The sequence below is a fragment of the Gobius niger genome (genome assembly GCF_951799975.1).
Source record: "Gobius niger genome assembly, chromosome: 11".
Lineage (NCBI taxonomy): Eukaryota > Metazoa > Chordata > Actinopteri > Gobiiformes > Gobiidae > Gobius > Gobius niger.
In genome coordinates, this window is record NC_136862.1 from 12,028,476 (window position 1) to 12,046,437 (window position 17,962).

The 17,962-nt window shown below is 42.3% G+C and overlaps 1 protein-coding gene across 5 annotated transcripts in view; it reads right to left on the reverse strand.

Annotated features, from left to right (window-relative positions):
- Positions 1–17,962, reverse strand: part of auts2a (activator of transcription and developmental regulator AUTS2 a) — a 217,449-nt gene that overhangs the window by 180,117 nt on the left and 19,370 nt on the right. For 3 of the 5 annotated variants that reach the window (XM_079565829.1, XM_079565828.1, XM_079565826.1), the window contains exon 3: positions 4,628–4,840. In XM_079565829.1, the coding sequence (XP_079421955.1) occupies positions 4,628–4,840 (213 nt within the window). The remainder of the gene's footprint in view (positions 1–4,627; positions 4,841–17,962) is intronic. The other 2 variants (XM_079565831.1, XM_079565827.1) reach the window with 1 other exon arrangement.

A 17,962-nucleotide genomic window follows, 5' to 3' on the forward strand; every position in this document is an offset into this window, starting at 1 on the left:
CAAAAGGCTATCATGTGGCGCTTTCAAGTATCTTTAAAAAATATTATTTGGTTCACCGTAAAAAAAACATGTACTGTATATTTCTTCCTTTGCCTGTTCCTATTTTCTTAAACGTTTTTCCTCTATTTCATTTTCTTGCTAAATTGAGCTGAGATATCATTATGAGTGGATGCATGCTTCTGTGGACAAGATAATATGGGAGAGTAGTTTTTATTTACAAAAGCAAACAGGTCTTATTTCTTCTTTACAGTGGAGTCAACAGACAAACTGTTGTTTTACACTGTGTCTCCGCCAAGTGATGACAAACAAAGCGATTACCAAATCCAGATGGATTTGCGCTATCTCGCACACTCCTCTGAGAACTGCTGTGTTGTAAATGGTAGCAGATTGGACTGTTCCCAACAGTGTGTCTCTGGGCGGCCATGATAAAAGATTTCTCCCACACCTCCAGCCCACAGTCCAGAACTGACTGACAGCTGAGATGGGCCTCTGCTTAAGTGGCCAACACTTTGGTTTAAAGAGCTGCCACTTCATTTTCAGAAATTGACTGCGAGGGTTGTCGAGTGTGGGAACGGCTCGGCCAGACAGCGAGCCGTGAGAGCAGATGGTCCCTGTCTTTATCTTCAATACACTTCATAACTGCACAGACCACAGTTTGGTGTAAAAGTGCAATAGAAATCACAGTGTGCAACAGACGCAGGGCCACCCCAGGATGTCCCTCCGTACAGAACAAAAACGGGTTAAAGCTGCACAAAGCTCTGTCAAAAACACATCAGCTTTGACTCTGGTTGAGCTTCAGACAGATGTGCCTGGGTGTGGAGACATGTTTATTCAGTTGTCTGTAGTACGTTAAAAATGGAGGCCAACGAGTGACACGTCGGTATGTTGAGAAATATTACAGTCGCACAGTACAATGTTTGCCAAGTGGTTCAAAACTTGCTGAACATGATTATTTTAGTTGCTGTTTACTCAGCGTTTTTACTTCAACAAGTCAAAGTATTGTACTATATAGTACTATTCTTTGTCTTTCCGTGCTGTAACTTGTCTTTTGATTTGCTGCTCAAACTCCAGTAAATAAATGAAATGAAAAAATCAACATTGACATGAATGTCCAAATATGATTTCATGACAACAATGTCTATGATAAAAAGTCTGTGTAAAGACTAGATAACCTCTATTATCTTTATTACATTTCTGTATATTGTATATTATTTATTCAGTCCTATAATGTCATCCTTAGTTTAGGTATAGAGCACATAAAAAGTAAAATGAGTTAAAAAAAAAAAAGATTTAAAAAAAAGTGCACCATGAAAAAGATTACGAAAAAAGCACATTTGATTTGCTCCACTGCTATAAACTGTGACAGCAACGATTATCATCGACATCATCCATCCAACAGAATGGATTAATCTTATCTGACAATCGGGACGTTGCTTTCCTTCAAATGTCTTATTGGCTTAGTGGCTAAGCTTATTACGGGTGACCCACTAGGCTGACAGAGCAAGACATTACATTACATTTTCACCACTGATTAAAAAGCATAAGCCTGCTCCATCACCACCACATCAGTGCTGTAGTCATAATGTTTACACACTGCAGGAGCATGAGAGCTCTTAGCCTGATCTCATTATCTGTGGCTGTGAGCTTTCCTGTGACAAACACACTTCATATGTTCCGTAAAGCTAAACTATGGCAGTATCTATGTTCAGAGCCTCGAGCTCTTCCCACATTGGTTAAACTCACTGCACAATAATTAGATTACGCATGTTATAATAAGGCAAGGTGTTAAAATGACTGGCAAAGATTATTCATTATCTGGATCTGCAACGGGAATCAGTAAGTTCAGGGGCAAATGCTCCAAAACTAATTTTTATTTTTGGTTAGTACCTAAGATAAATGTTTACAATCATATTTCAGCAAACATAATTTAGCATAAATGGCTAAGCACTAAAATGTAATCATATAAAAGAGTAATTCCTTTATGTCATATCTAATAGTTTTCACAAATGATTGTCCTGGATAACACGCCAAGTGCCACACAATGAGGAGGAGGTCAGACAGTGGAGCAGACGGAGTAGCAGACACTCTGCAGGTGGTGAGCCTGACATGTGGAGGTTCAAAGAGGGCAGGTGGACCTGAGGCCTGGCTGCACAGTCGCCACAGTGTCCCAGAGCAAGAGCAGATGGACCCGACATTGACTCTTATGTTCAGTGAGCCACAGCGCACCGCCACTGTACTCAAGAAAGCTCCCTCCACACATGTGCCCTTTATTTGGGCTTTATGGGATGTAAATACAGCCTCTTGAGTGGTGTGTTTAAGCTTGCGTCTGCAGACATGACAAAGGTTAAGGTGTACTTTAATGTTCCTGCAGGGAAGTTTGTCCTCTACATTTGACCCATCCTTTAGTGCTGCTGGGGTGACCTGTATGGGTGATCCACTTGGCTGACCGTAAACAGCACCCATCTCCAAGCTAATGGTCAGAATCACCTGTTGGCTAATAATAAATAAAAATATCAACCTAATTGAATTAATTGCTCATGTGCAAAACGAGCAGCAAATGCAAAAGTGGATCAGCAGCCGAGGCATTTACACATGTTTTGTTCACATGGCATTTTCTTATTTACATATTTCAATTTCAAATGGTAAAATTAGGTGCAACATGTCCACAAATAGCTATATGTAATGTCTGGTTTTGTATTGTGTTTCTGTATTGTATTAGTAAATCTACTAGCAACTGACTCTCCTCCCAGACAAATGTCTCCCTTGGGAGGCAATATTAATATGAATCCTGACTCCACTCTCTATTTAGCTCCTGTCTTGATAAATGGCCCCCTAAATGTTAACATTTGGAGCAAAGAAAATGAAAAACACTTAAAAGTACTTTAAAAGCTAATAAATATTTTTAAAAAACATTCTGGCTCTTGAGCATGCTCAGAGCACTTTGCCCTCACTTACTCAGAGTTTACTTGCCTTGATAGTCAAAAAATGCAGGTAAATGCATTTAAAAGAAAATCAGTCCAATTCTGCACCCAGTAAACATACAACTTGACAAATGTTCTTCTGACCATTCAGTCCACCACTAAGCCAGTGTGAAACATCAACACTGAACAAACAAATGAATATGATTTTAATTGGCCAGTTGTCAAAATCTTTTCATGGAGATATTTACGTATATTTACAGAAAAGAGCATTTCCAATGTACAAAGACAGCTATTCACACAGCCCCTGCCTTCAGCTGGCTGCAATCGAATGCGGTGCTACCAAGGTCTCATGGCAAAGTTTCAAGAGCCATGCTAAATGTAGCTCTAAATTACACTCTCAGAATCCGCACACTGTCAGTAGTGAGTCAAGTAGCGATTGAACTGGAAGATACTGAAAATGTGAAGCGATTCACTGGAGGTTTACAATTGTTCTCACATCCATCACACAAGGGGTGTCTTCCTTCTGCCCTTCTTATTTACTGCGGAAAGCAACTGCACATCAAGAGCACTTACAAACATTTCTCTGTTTTCACACAAGGCCCAACATAGCTCATAGTTAAGTGCATTGGGTCAGTGCCAGAGATCGAAAACATTTGCTGCAATCTTGACTGGGGAAGAATAGAAAGAGAAAAATGCCACCTATTCAGCTCCACTCCTCCATTCTCTCCATGTCTCCTCTCATTTTGACTAAAGTCAGAGAGAACAAAAAGTGCTGATAACAGCCTCTCCTGTGCCAGACCGAGCAGTTCAAAACTGCACTTTGAGATTTTGACATTTACAGTGGAACCTGGTGAGAGATTCTCTGTCTTACAAAAAGTTGACAATGAAAAAAAATCTACCACATATAAAGTCAGATAAAACTGAACATTAAAAAAGCATTGTTAGAGAATAAACACATGTTACTGGAGCACTGATTGGCAGCACAATGGTGATGAAATGTCACATCAATCCATTGGCAAAGATACCTTTCAGACAATGGCAACTTTTGTACTTTTGATCACAAGCAGACACAGAAACGCAGTAAATTGCGCTGAACGCTTTTCGTTTGAAGACAAGAAAGGCGGTGTGGTCACAGCAAAAACAAAATCCAGACCGTTTCACGTCAGCCCACCCAAGACCCAAGACGTCTGACAGGAGAGATTTTGGACATGGAGCATCAAACCCAACTCAAGAGCAGAAACTTTGATGAGCACAAACCAAGAACAAGAAAAGGAGGAGACAATCTTAGTCAGACTTTCAGTGGAAGGTGATTATGGTCACCATGAATTCAGAGGGTAAAGATAGTGAGTCCACTCCACATATTGCTTATAAGGGGCTGGGTCGTGAGGGCAGCAGACATCCCTCTGTAAGCACACTTCCTCCAGCTTCCTTCCGGGAGAACCAAAGGTGTTCCTCCACACTCCGCACCACACTGTATGCAACATGGTAAGACTGTTTCCACAAGATTCTTTGTTACTTTTGCAAAGATCAAAAACCTTGAAATAAGTCTTTGATTCCTCTTCTCAGTTTGCTACAATAACACATTCAACACATGTTCGTTTCCTTTACGTCCACCCCATAAAGAAACCCTGAGAGCACTTCACTAATCACAAACACTTGACTTAAGGTCTGCCATCTCGTCTGTAGTATTTAGACGTGCGACTTACCATGGAGCCTTTCTTGTTGAGGCGCTTCTTCTTCCTCTTGCCTGGAGTCTGGGCCAGCCGTGGGTTGTTCTCCTGGTCTGATGGGACGTGTTGGTGGTTGTTTTTGCAGGCCTCTATCCTCAGTCCGTTGGGCACTCTGCCGGGCTTCATCTTATGAAGGGGTCCGCCCTTGTTCCCTCTGCACTCCTGGGATGATGATATCGTCATGTTCTTCTGTGCAAAAGAGGGCATAGATTAAACACAAGAAACAGACATTTGTAAAGGCTCACACAACAGCGGAAACAACGACAGTTCAATGTTGCTTATCCTTTCCTCATTTGATCCATGTTGAATTTGCACAAATCCACAGAGCTTCCTATTTTCTCCACACGTTGCTTTCCTTTCACTCAAAACATTAGTGTAGGTTGTAAGGGCTATTGACACAGATTGACACCAATTAGCTCCAATATCTTCATTGTCACTGAGTAAGGTAAATATCAAAGCTCCTGGGACAATCTAGATCTTAAGCAAACCTCATGATCGGGAGTACCTAAAAGGAGGATTAGACTGTTGTGCACGTTTGGGGTTGATTGGGGAGACCTGTAGGAGACCCGTCCATAAACAGGTCGAACATGCTAACCACACAAATGAGGAGCGAGTGAATAATGAGGCACATTGGGCTGCACAAGTTCACCACATTCATTTTGCTACGAATAAACCAATCATTGCACTACACCACACCAAGCTCTTGTTAATTAAATTCAACTTGAAGTCACAGGCGTGTTTTCACAATCGAAGCTTTAACTTGAGGACGCAAAGTACACAGAGAAAACAATTCGATACGACAAGCCACGGTTCAAATATGAAGAAACGCGGAGCTGCAGACTTTGACAGAACTGATCAATAAAACTATTCATCTGCCGTCGAGACTCACGGCCCTCCTCAGTCAAACGCATGGAACAAATCAGCGCGGCGATTTGAAAGGGTGACCTGTTTTGCTGTACTGTCAGGCGGAGAGAGGTGCTGTTAATGCCTCAAGGGAGACATTTAGCCCGAGAGGAGGCCGTGACACATCAATGCGGCGGCTGATTTAGTGGATTTGTGACTGGCTGCAGACGCTGGGTTTGTGACGGAGTGGAACAGCTGCACTAATGGCATGTCAATGTTGGGCCTGTTCTCCGCGCTGTGTGACTGTAAGGCACTTACATGCTGTACGTGCTGGTGTAGGTAATAGTATAGGATTGGTTCCAGTAAGTTACTAAAAGCTGACTCACTACAAAATTTCAAGTTCTTCTTGAAAGGGGATATGATGCTTTTGGCAGTTATTTGGTAAAAAGAAAACCAGTCAATGTCATCACTATCACACTATCTTATACTTTGTTGGTTGAAAAACGCTATATTGATAATATTCAAATTCTCCCTTAGGTATTCTTCCTGGTTAAACAAGCCCTTGTCCCTAAGACCATCCTCCCCTCGCTCCCCTTCACAACAAACCCCCATAGTGGAGGACATGTGCAGACTAGTCCCAGAACAGGCTGCTCCATGTTGCTTGGTAGTAGTGAAGCTTGTTTTTGCCTTTCTATGCTCTGTGAAATAGATTGTCAGGTAAGAAAAGCACTTCCTGGTTAGACAGAGCTGTGAGAGGAGCTTGGGGTAAACAGGAGGAACATTATATTTGCTGCTGTTGTGGCCACTAACGCCGGGCTCACATTAAATCCGGTCATGGTCCGGTACAGCCTCCGGAAGAATTCAAAAGTCATTCAAATCAATGTTGCACACTCACATTGCCCCGCGCAGTCCGGGTCCGGTTACTGATCAGGCCTACAACGGAAAGAATCCGCAAGGAGTCTATTTTTGCCGGAGGCCGGAGCACTGCCTGATCAAGCTCATGGAAAGAAACACGAGCCAAACAGGAAGTCGGGACTCTTGAGGAAAGAACATCTGGTATATTTCAAAATAAAATCTGCTCACAATTTATCTGGTCTCGTTTATCACCTGTAAACTAGCGTAATGTCGGAAATGTAAACATCATTACCGGTGACACGAGGTCGAAAATGTGTTGCAGAGCATCTACTTCACTGGGGAGAGTCGGTGTACTGGCAAATACGGCTTATGTCTTCCTATATAAGGATAAGGATAAACTTTATTGTCCCATAGGGAAATTTGTTTTGGACTTGCCATGCTGTGTTTCATACAATAACAATATACGACAGTGCATTAAGATTCATACAAAAGGACAACAATCTATACGGGGATACTTATCGCGTGAACTCGTGTCAAGAGCGTCAGCCCACTTCGCCGTTTCTGTATCTGGTAAATGTGAGCCGGGGGTAAGAATGGTCACTGGGGAAGATTGAAAGATTACTCAAAGATGCGCGATTGGCTAAAAAGATAACATAACATAACATAACATAAGATAAGATAAGATAAGATAAGATAAGCCTTTATTGATCTCACAATGGAGCTCTTAGAAACACTCAGGCTGTGCAAATAGACAGTGAGAAAATAAACAAAAAACGATTATATAGTAAAATAGTGGTATCTTATGTACAATGACTACCAAGGACTCCCAAGGACACAACTCTGAGTATGTTATTGATGAGAGGATACTGTTGCAACATTTGATGAAAGCTCTAAAAAGTAAATCCTGCACCGTACTCCCCCTTCCTTGTTTGGTTCTAAACTCAAGCAACTGTGCTTGATATCTCCCATTCTCCTGTACAGAAACACAAGTTGAAATATAAAGATTAAATCTGTAACTCTGGCTGTCACAAACCTTCCCACACATCCTAATTCTTCACTTGCATAAAAAGAGTAATCACATTCTGCTGCTTTCAGGCTGTGAAGTGGAGTTCACTGTCACAGCGACACCAATCAATTCTCAGTTCGTCCTTCAGCATCAGCCTGACAAAAAAGGTACCATCATTTCAGCGATGACTGGCGTGAAGGGTTTCCCAAGTTGATGCCAGCTGCTCTGACAGCTTAAGTTGACTAAATGTTTTTTCGAAAACATGCCGCTACAATTCATTCACCATCTGCCTGTTGTGCACCGAATATGATGCAATATGGCCAGTGAGTAACACGCCACGAGCGGTCTTGCTCTCATACGTATTTAAAGCATGCACAAAGACTGACATGCTCCACTGTGCACCATTTCCCTGCTTCAAGAATGACTTAATCACATGCTCCACACCAGCATAGTGGAAAATACTGATAGAAATGTGTGCCTATGAGAGCCCACCCTGCAGCAGCCTCTCAGCCTGCCTCTAGTGCTCCGTCTGTCAGAGCCGCAGTGCTGTCAGGGGGAGCAGCCTGATGGGTGTGCCCCTGGCGCTCACTCACTAAACCCTTTCGAAAGGCCTCAGATCTCTCACTGGGAAACAAGGGCATGCATCAAGTAATTGCATTTGCCTTTTCCTCCCACAATCATCCGACTGTGGATGTAAATAGTGCAACACGGCGTCCTTGTCGGCACCAAGAGAATGAGTGACAAAAGAGTGATAAGAAAAGGTCTATTGTGCCAGTGCTGCTTGACTGAAATGAAATATTAACAATATGCCACACAAAAATAGACTCAATAGATTTCACAGTAACAACACTGAGGCAATTATATGATCCACTTATTAAATCACTGGTAATTCATAAAACAATCAGTTCATTTACATTGAGTAGTGATGCTGAGAAGATTAATTACCGCTTATAACTAAGGTATATTTGTGATGCGATATTTGAAACATGATGTAGTGTTTGTCTGTGTAATGCAGCCCCCTGAGTGTGGAGATGTATAATGTACATTATTATAGTACTTTGATTTCTTGTCACTTTAACATATAAAAACATCAACAACTACTCCGCTTGAACACATGTATTGAGATCTGAGATGATGTTAGCGTAAAATAACGTGAATGCACTTGCAGCCTCTGTATTTTGAGTAAGTGTTTCTGCGGGCCTGTTGCCAGCAGTCCAGTGACTTAATGAAAAACAAACATATTCTGCCAGTGCCGCGAGAAGCTGCATTTAAGGCAATGAAATAAACATGAGTAGCACATCGCGCCTGTCAGCGAGTGTTTTTCATGTTAATTACTGTGTAAGCACAAGAGGCAGAGTGGCCTTTTAATGGGTGAGATGTAAACCAAATATGTGCTGTGTAGTTGAATTAAGCTGAAGCGGATGGTGTATGATTACAAAAATACACGCAAAAAGTGAACTGAGAAAATGAGTGAGTAAAATAGACTTTTTCAAAACCCACTTGAAAATATTAAGACTCACATTGCTCATGTATGCAGCCGGAATCTCCAGAACAAAATCACTCAGACAGTGGTTTTAGTTTGCAAAAGGAAAATGCTTTAAATGCCATGGACCAAGTGTCTCTTCATAACTGGAGGCACAATGGTGCTTCAACAGTAGTATATATATTTGAGCATTTACGTTTATCAAATCTAGATTCATCCTTTGGCTTGAATGTTTGTTTTTTGTTTACTTCAGCTAAACAAAAAACAGAAAGACAAAATACGGTCCCTGTATAGATGTATAATTTAGTCTTCAGCGCACAACTGTAAAGTGCAGCTGATACGTTTGTGAAGAGAAAGGTTCTGGCTGAACTCCTTTTCTTTCTGTGCTTATAGATTTACACAAAGGAGCTGCACTGAACAGGCTCTCCAGTGGAGGAATGGTTTTTGGATTAACCCAGCAGGCGAACACAGTGGGTCGCAGCCTTCACTATAAAACAGTTCCTCTCGTGGCTCTGTGCACCATGCTCTCACTTCACTCACAACTGTTATTAAACATTTGTGAAAAGAGCAGTTGCGCTCCAAGCTCCGGGAACTGTGTTTTTAAATAAGTCTCTACAGTCAATGACCCACGACACCGCGCGCCCTGCCACTATGCTCACTCTCCACACCAATGACGTGAGGCAGCTTTTGGGACGCTCCGTTTCAGACAGAAGGGGCAGGTTGCTTAGCAACTGGTTTAGAAAAAAAAATCATTTAACAGTGTGGATTCTCCCTCAGTCTTTTGTATCTGACGACTTGTTGCTCAACTTGCAGACACTTGTTTAATTTTAATGAACAACCTACATCTGAGGAATTTATTTATATCATATTTATCAAAACTGATTAATATGTTAAAACAAAATAATAATGCACAACATAACAAATTTACTTAGCTATTAAAACAGCAGCTCTACATTGACTGACAGTCCATAAAATTATTTATGGAGGCATTTGCAAACACTCAGATTCTGGCCAAGTATTTGTCCAACACTCTTGAGTATGAGGAGGAGTTCATTGGCCACTGATTGTTTGGCGTGTCCTTCTGTTCCAACAAACTGACAACATTGGCACAGAACTCCAATCACTCTCAGCTCAAATGTCTACACAATAAATTACACTAGTTTGCTTCAAAGACAGCATCTGTAGGCGAGGAAGTAGCATAGTTTTAGTTTATAGGTCTACTTTAATATGCGCATAAATCTCTTCCCAAAACAACTGCAATAAATAGTTTGGAGAGATTTCTGTTTGCTTGTTTTAACTCTGTCCAGTCCTTGTACAAATCAGCCTCCTTCTCCTGGCCAGACAGAGACCAGAAGACAGCTGTTCTGACCAGTATCCTGAAGTTCCCCATGTCTGCCAGGAGTAGGACTCACAGTCACTTGAACTTTCGGGATGTGTCAGTCTGAGGCACATGTCAAGGTCCCTTCAGCAGAACTCTCACAGTGTGGCAGCCCCGAGGGTCCCCACAGTCAGACAGGACGGACGGGCGACAGGGGGAGAGCAGAGCGCCCCGTACTCCTGCCAGGATCCCCTCAGGTCAGCTAATATAAGTTGCATTCGATTGACATCAAATCATTCTCAAGGAATCTAGAAGTTATTGAGTTGGATGGTTATTTCCCTGTAATTATAGGGCGTTAGCAGATGAAACAAAAAACGGCCATTAAACAAGTAAAAAAAAAAAAAAAAAAAAAGTGTAATAGCATCAAAAATCCAGGATCCAAAACCGAAAAACCGCATCATGTCATCCAGCAGCAAGGACACAAGGTGATGTTCAATGATAAACACAGACATCGGAGTAAAGTCCAAACAATGGTGAGTCAAGATAAGTAAACAGTAACAACATTATCTATAAAAGTGCTCAGATTTCGACACTTGTGCCAGTTACCACAATGACTGTGTATTTAGCGTGCCAGTAGAGCAGACAGATGAATGATGCGGACTCTGCAGCATCACAGCGTGCGTATAAGCCTGTTGTGTGGAGATCAAAGTGAGTGAAGGGACTGACGGCAGCCGCGGACTGGAAGTGAGACAAATATGGATCTAACATGCTTCTACAACACAAGCCTTTTCAAAGTCAAGTCACTCAAGTGGCTCATGAAAAAAGACTAATCATTATCTCCGTGTGACTGAGGAAACAGGCAGGATACAAGGTAGAACTATATCCACACTCAGCCCCTTGCTAAGCTGTGCACATTATATGGTTCTACTGTAAAGGAGTTTCCTTGAGTGATAGGTACTCCTAAAAAAAACTTTACATAGCAAGTTTTGATGGTTAATGGGTCCTGAAAACAGCGCTAAGGAAATTTAATGGGTGGTCCCAGATCAAATTAATAATAAAAGCGACTAGCTTCCTTTAAAAAAAAAACTATTATTTATGCATGACCTTTGTCTTTGTGTACTATGATTGTGTTGTTCTGGATAAGAAATGATATTGTATAGGTACTGAAAACGCATGCAGTATCATAAAACTAGTACCATTAAAGGAACAGGCCACCGCAAAACGACCAAAGATGTTGTTAGCATTTGGCCTCTCCCAATGTATTCCTATAGCTCCAAACAGGGGTGAAGTTGGAAGCTACCACGCTCTTCCACGGGCACACACAAAGATCTGACAGGTACATATGAACTCGTCTAAGCTCAGGTAAAAAACATATCACAGTATGGAAGAACTGTGTGCCCTCAGTCACGCAAAAAGACCAAAGATGTTGTTAGCATTTGGCCTCTCCCAATGTATTCCTATAGCTCCAAACAGGGGTGAAGTTAGAAGCGACCAAGCTCTTCCACGGGCACACACAAAGACCAGACAGGTACGTATCAACTCATCTAAGCTCAAGTAAGAACATATCTCAGAATGGAAAAACTGTGGCATGTTCCTTTAAAGTACTGGTAAAGGTGAAAGTTAAGGTGTACTTTATTTACAGATGAACATTACCCTGTGGCTTTCTCTGGTCTGTGCAATATATTGTCCCCAAAGCGAAATTTGTCCTTTGCATTTGACACATCTGTCGATGCCACTGGGGCAACCCGTAAGGAGCAGTGGGCAACCGCAGTGCAGCACCCGGAGGCAATATATACCAATATACCACCACCATGTGTGAAGTGAATGAAGAACAAATCCCCTACCACTGTGTGAGGCACTTTGAATTGTGTCATGTGATAAGTGCTATACAAATAGGCTTACAAGTTTCCAAGATGTGGAAGAAAACTGGAGCACCCGCAAAAATGCACAAGGGAGACCTCCGTACAGGGAGGTAAGAGCGCTAACCACTCAAACTACCTGGTACTCAGGTGCTCAGCCCTATAATCACAGGGTTATAATAATACAACTGAATCAAAATCATCATTAGGCACAATTACTAAAATGCTGCAATTATTTAGAAACTATAATGTCTTCTTCAATGTGCCTCCATGGGTCTTAACATGCACAAAACCAGCAAACCCTTTCGTTTAAACCTCTTTAGTGATTTTTGCTTTACTGAACTAATTATTGACTTAAAAAAACATAGCAGAATTTGTGAGAAAATAATGCAATTAAAGAGTTGGCCAAAATTGTTCGGCCCTAACGATTAGTCACACAGAGAGATCATACGGTTAGGTTCGCAGCCTCATGAAGCCCCCACAGCTGGAAATCCCACTTTGTCCACAGTTTCATGCATAAAAGAAAACTGAGCTGCCGTATCCACTGAGCCAATGATGCATTCAGGTAGTCTGCTTTTGCAATCTGCAGAAATGTACCAGACAAATAATCATTTACTTATCTTGCAAAAACATTATCAGTTATAATCAGAGAGGACATGTTTCTTTTTTCCAACTTTTCTTTTAGTTCTTTGTGTTTACCACTTACCGTTTTCTTTGTGCGGAGAAAATGTGGTGATGGATTTAAATAAAGTTGGCTGCCAAAACACATGAAAGAGAAAATTGCCTCTTAGCTCACACAGACTGGCATCCAAACAGCCGTACAGATGAGAGCAGCTTAGGTGACAGAAGACGAAATCAATCTGGGAGTGCGGCGCTCAACAATGCATCACTGATTGACCGAGGCAGCCTGGGAGAAAAAATGTATTGCAGACAGAATGAAAAGAGTCGTGTAGCTGTGGGCCATTTCCATATGTAATCATTTCCCCTCTGCCCTCCAGGAAACTGATCGATGTGTCGGGGGTGGATTAACCAGCGGCTCGCCACCCATCAGCAGAGGCCATTCAGACATTAGCAGCCACTAAAAGCTCCCACTCAGACAGAAGGAGGGAGGGAGAAGGTGGGACCCTGCCTCCGCTGTCCACAGGATCTGCTTCATTACCTGTGTTTGTCTTGGAACTAAAGGCAATTTACATCCAGCCAGGCCTGTAAAACCACTTGAGGAGGGTTGAGCCGCCGGAGTCGACAGAAACAAACAGGAGAGGAGGACGTTTTAATGGCAAGTCGTTCACATGCATGGCAGCTCTCAGAGGGATAGAGAGTCTAACAGGCACTAGCAGCAGACTGACCCTTAGCAGAAGGCTGGCATGTTTACACTCCTGCATAATGTACATGGAAGAGGGGAAAGACGAACAAACACAAGCCCCAAAAGGTCAGTCTTCAAATGTGTAAAAACAAAAGAGCAAAAAAAGGTAGCATTGCCCTTTGCTAAGAACGCTGGTTAGCAGTGGACAATTGAAGGACACAACATTACCAGATGTGAATATGTTCAACTACTGATCTCTGCAGCAGATCCCTCCTCATTGTTTAGGCTCAGTCCATGATTAAGACGAATGGAAAGACCTCCTGTAAATCAAGTCCCATCTGCCTGAATCAGAAATGTCTGTCAAAAACTGCTTACCCGACAACAAATACAATCTTCTTAAAGCAAACTCAACAATACACAAATGGCCTTTGAAAAATATATAAAATTTGATGTTTACAAGTTCTGCGGATAAATTTCAACTGGTACAACTCCGTGCACATTTCCACAGTGAGCTTTGGCACTTTTCAGTCCCACTGACATTCTTCAGAACAAATGGAGGTTAGTGTGATCAAAGCGGTGCAAAAATAGAACAGAAAGAGACAGTGGCTCGATGTATTTTAAAAAGAGTAAAATGTATCTGTATCTATATCTGTATATGTGTATCCAGCTGAAAGTGCCTTTGTGCATCACAAACAGTTTCACATGTAAACCAGAGGCCAGTCTACTACTCTGGGCTTTGCCTTGAAGACAGGGATATTGACTGCCTTAAATAACCTTTGTGCATGCATGCAGTAAATACTCTACTAACACCTGCTCAAGATTTACTGAGAGAAAATTCTAATTTTGAAGAATTTAGTTCAAATTGACAAATGTAAAGTATGAACTTGAGTCTTGTCTGTTCATTCCGTCACACTGTGACTGGTCAAACAGTAACAATGCATCACTACCTGCACGTGTGCTTTAGTCCATGTGCGCGGAGACACTGTCCAGAGCCTACTGTTGTAAAGTGCATTATTTATGCTTTCCTGCTCTTTGTGGCTCTGTTTCCAGGATGAATGAAGAGGAAGATGAAACGCTGTGTTGTGACTGCTGGGGTGAAGGGCTCTCGGATGAAAAATCTAGGCAGGCTGCTGGTGATGTTTTTCTTCTCAAAGCCAAGTGCACCAAAGCACACTAAAACACTCAAAAGGGAGCTCCTCTGCCTCTCACTCTCCTCCCTCCGCGCCGTGCAATCTCCCATCCTATTTGAAGGTGGCAGCAGCCGGAGATGGATGTGGGCTTTGCAGCCATTAAAACGTCCCCATGAGGCGCAGGAGCTGTTTGTGTCTTTAGGAGAGATACAGAGCTCGGGGTGAGACTCGCGCTGCTGAGCAGTTTTCATCAGAACAGGATGACCCCATGTCAGAGCACACAGGAACACAGCTGCTGCAGAAAGTACATGAGCGAAACAGGCAAAACGCCACAACCACAAGTCTGTGAAAAAGGGGATTGCAAACATCTACGGCAAATAGAGAGCTTTACATGCATTCCATTAATAAGAACTTGTAATGTAAAGCACAATTTCAATGTATGAGTCAATGTTAAGGCTACACAATTAATCACACTTACTAAACAAAAAAAGTCAGCGCACTGCTTTGAGCTTTGATAACAGAATGCATTCGATGTGGCATTGTTTCAAGTTTCTGCAAGACCCACATTATCATCTTGGAATAAGCCGGTGCCATCAGGGAGTAAGAAGACCATTGATGGAAGAACCTGGTTATTCAGGATGTTCATGTCGTCAGCTGATCTCATTCTTTGGGCACAAAGTGTTGCTGAACGTAGACCTGACCCACTGCGGAAACCCCAAAACAGTTAGGTAAATCCAGGTGGCCACTTTTCTTTGGTCAGGCATTTAGCTGAAATCGCTTTTTGAATTATTGTATTGCAGCTCTCGTTGGCCAGGATAACCTTTAATCTCAGATCCTTTCCTGAATAAATAAAAAGTTAAAATAAATGTAGGCAGGCAGCAATACAACAGCCTATCTCCATGAGGTCAGGTTGTGTTTAAAACCTGTTAACCCCGTAGTTTAGACCGCTGTGAATGGACATGTTTGCAATTTGCACTGTGAACTTAAAGTAGATGCTAACTCATAAATTGCATATATAATCACAGTTGCAATATTGGTGAGGAAAAATAACAATCAGATATTATTTCCAAAATTTGTACAGGCCCCCAAGGATCACTTACTTCACCGATATTTGTCATGAGGTGAAAACACTGACTTTAATCTCTCCACTTGTGCAGTAATAATTAAGCATCTGAGGAGCTGCCAGATGCTACAGTAACTCATCTCACTGCTGTCATCTGTTCTTAAAGAAAACTTGTCTAAACACGGTGCTAATAATAATACAAAGTGGCACATGGAGACATTAAATGGGGAATTAGATAGCATTAAGAAGACATAATTAAGCCGTTACGCGTCTCCACCAGGCACCCTCTTTTAGAAGAATTTTATTGTATGGAGTAATAAGGCGACCAAATGTGCATCATCAAAGCAATAGTTACTCAGGGATTATGTGCCGTTAATGATCACAGCGCTGCCAGTTTATGCTATAAAACTGTAGAGCCTTGTTCCCACTGCCAGCACAAGTCTGAGGAGCAGGAGGCTGGGGTGAGCAGAGGAAATGTGACTAACACGACGCTGTGTCTCTTTGGGGATTCCTTTGGTGTCAATGAATTAAATGAGTTTGTAGAACAGAGAGAGTGATATGCAACCAAGCAGTTGTTGTTGTTTTTTCTTTGTTTCCATCTAGGAATGTGGCCCTAAAGGAAAAGAAAATGTGCAATTGTGCATAATGATTATTGAGCAACATTAGCCTAGTTTTTATTGCATTATTCCCAGTGGGGTGCTTCATATAAAAAGCTGTCCAGCTTAAGCAAAAATTGTTTAAAACATATGCTAGTATTAAATACATTATAAGCCATCTGCTTCAGCAACACACTTCATTACTCTAAAGCCATATGCGCGCTTATCTATATTTAATGCACCAAATATGCAGCTTATGTTTATGTCTGACAATTCAGGGCACCATTTTGCTCGTCTCTGGGGACATTTGGCCTGAGAGCGATGGTGTGTAAGTCTAATGAAAAACTCCACAGGACAGGGCTGCTGCTGCTGGCTCTGTCTATGCCTCATGAGCTCACCGCTCTCACATATAGACTATTCACACGCCTCACAAATCGGTTGTAACGGATACTGCAATTACCTAGAGCCACTGCAGTGTCTGGCTAGAGAGCGCTCTGTCACATCGTCTGGCGGAAAGGGGGGAAAAGGGTCGAACTAACACTGGAAATGGGCAGAGCCAAATCGCACCAACTCTTTTCATTAGTATTTCAGAGCATTGACGCTGAAGTATAGCCGAGTTCTGGGGACTCGAGAGGTTGAGGAAGCTGGAAAGGAAATCTTCACATGCAACGAGAAGTAGTCAATCAAATCAGCACCTTTGGAAATGTGATGAGGTCGACACTTTGAGAAAGAGGAGCCTCGTCCTTCTCCAAACCAGAGACACAGTTTGTGCTCTCGTTTACTCCACCAGAGCCCAAACTGCATTCATCTACTGTAAATGAAGACTAACCATTATCTTAAATATTTACTACATAATGCCAAAATATGACTTATATCAATCAGATTTTGTTTTGTTTTGAGTAAAAGTTTTAAAAGATTAATGAGTTATTCATATTTTTGTATTTTCATGACTTTATATTCTTTTATTATTCATTGTACATAAGATATTCCCATTTACTATTACCTGCTTGCACATTACCCTGTTCTTTTTTGATTGCACATTTGCACCCCCTTGGGTGCTGCAACAAGTACATTTCTCCTTTGTGAGATCAATAAAGTTCTATCTTATCTAATCAAAAGTACAGATCAGGTACCCGACTGGTTATTAAAGGTCTGAGGGAGCACAAAACTGCAAAAAGTTTGGAAACCAACAAACTAGAAGATGTTAGACTCCAGATCAAGATACCTAAAGCGTAAACTTTCTCAAGTCTGCACGATCCAAATGGGCAGAGTTTATCTGCTGCAAATCAAAATCAATGCACACAAGCGCCCGTGTTTACTTGTGGTACTTCCTGTTCCTCTGTTACTTGAGCAGATCTGTGTTTCTGAGCGGCTGAGATCGTTTCCTCTCGATAAGCTTCAGCGCTGATCCATTTCATTGGAGTGTCACAGCGAGTGCGGCATGGGAGCGGGCTGTCTGCGAGAGTGAGGAGCCGGAGCGCAGCCTGAAGCTTGACTGATTGTCAGCAGAGTTGTGCGTGAGTTTGTCTGCCTCTCCGCGCCTGTATGTTGGCCTGTCAGTCAGCCTGTAGCGCTGCGCCTGTCCGCCGTTACCTGGCGTGTGTGCGAGCGCCTTGTCTCCTCTCTGCCACACAGCGAGAACTGCCTCTTAGGAAAACTAACAGCAGTTTTCTTCTTTTTTTTTTTTTTCCTCCTCCCCGCCTCGTGCTGTGTGTCCCTGGGAGCCTCCTGCACAAACCAAATAATGTCATGTGCTACAGCTCCACCGCCCCCGCCCCCTTCCTCTGCGACTGTGTCCTGTGGAGCGCCGGGCTACAGTCTCAGCGCAGCGTACCTTAACAGCAGACTATGCAAG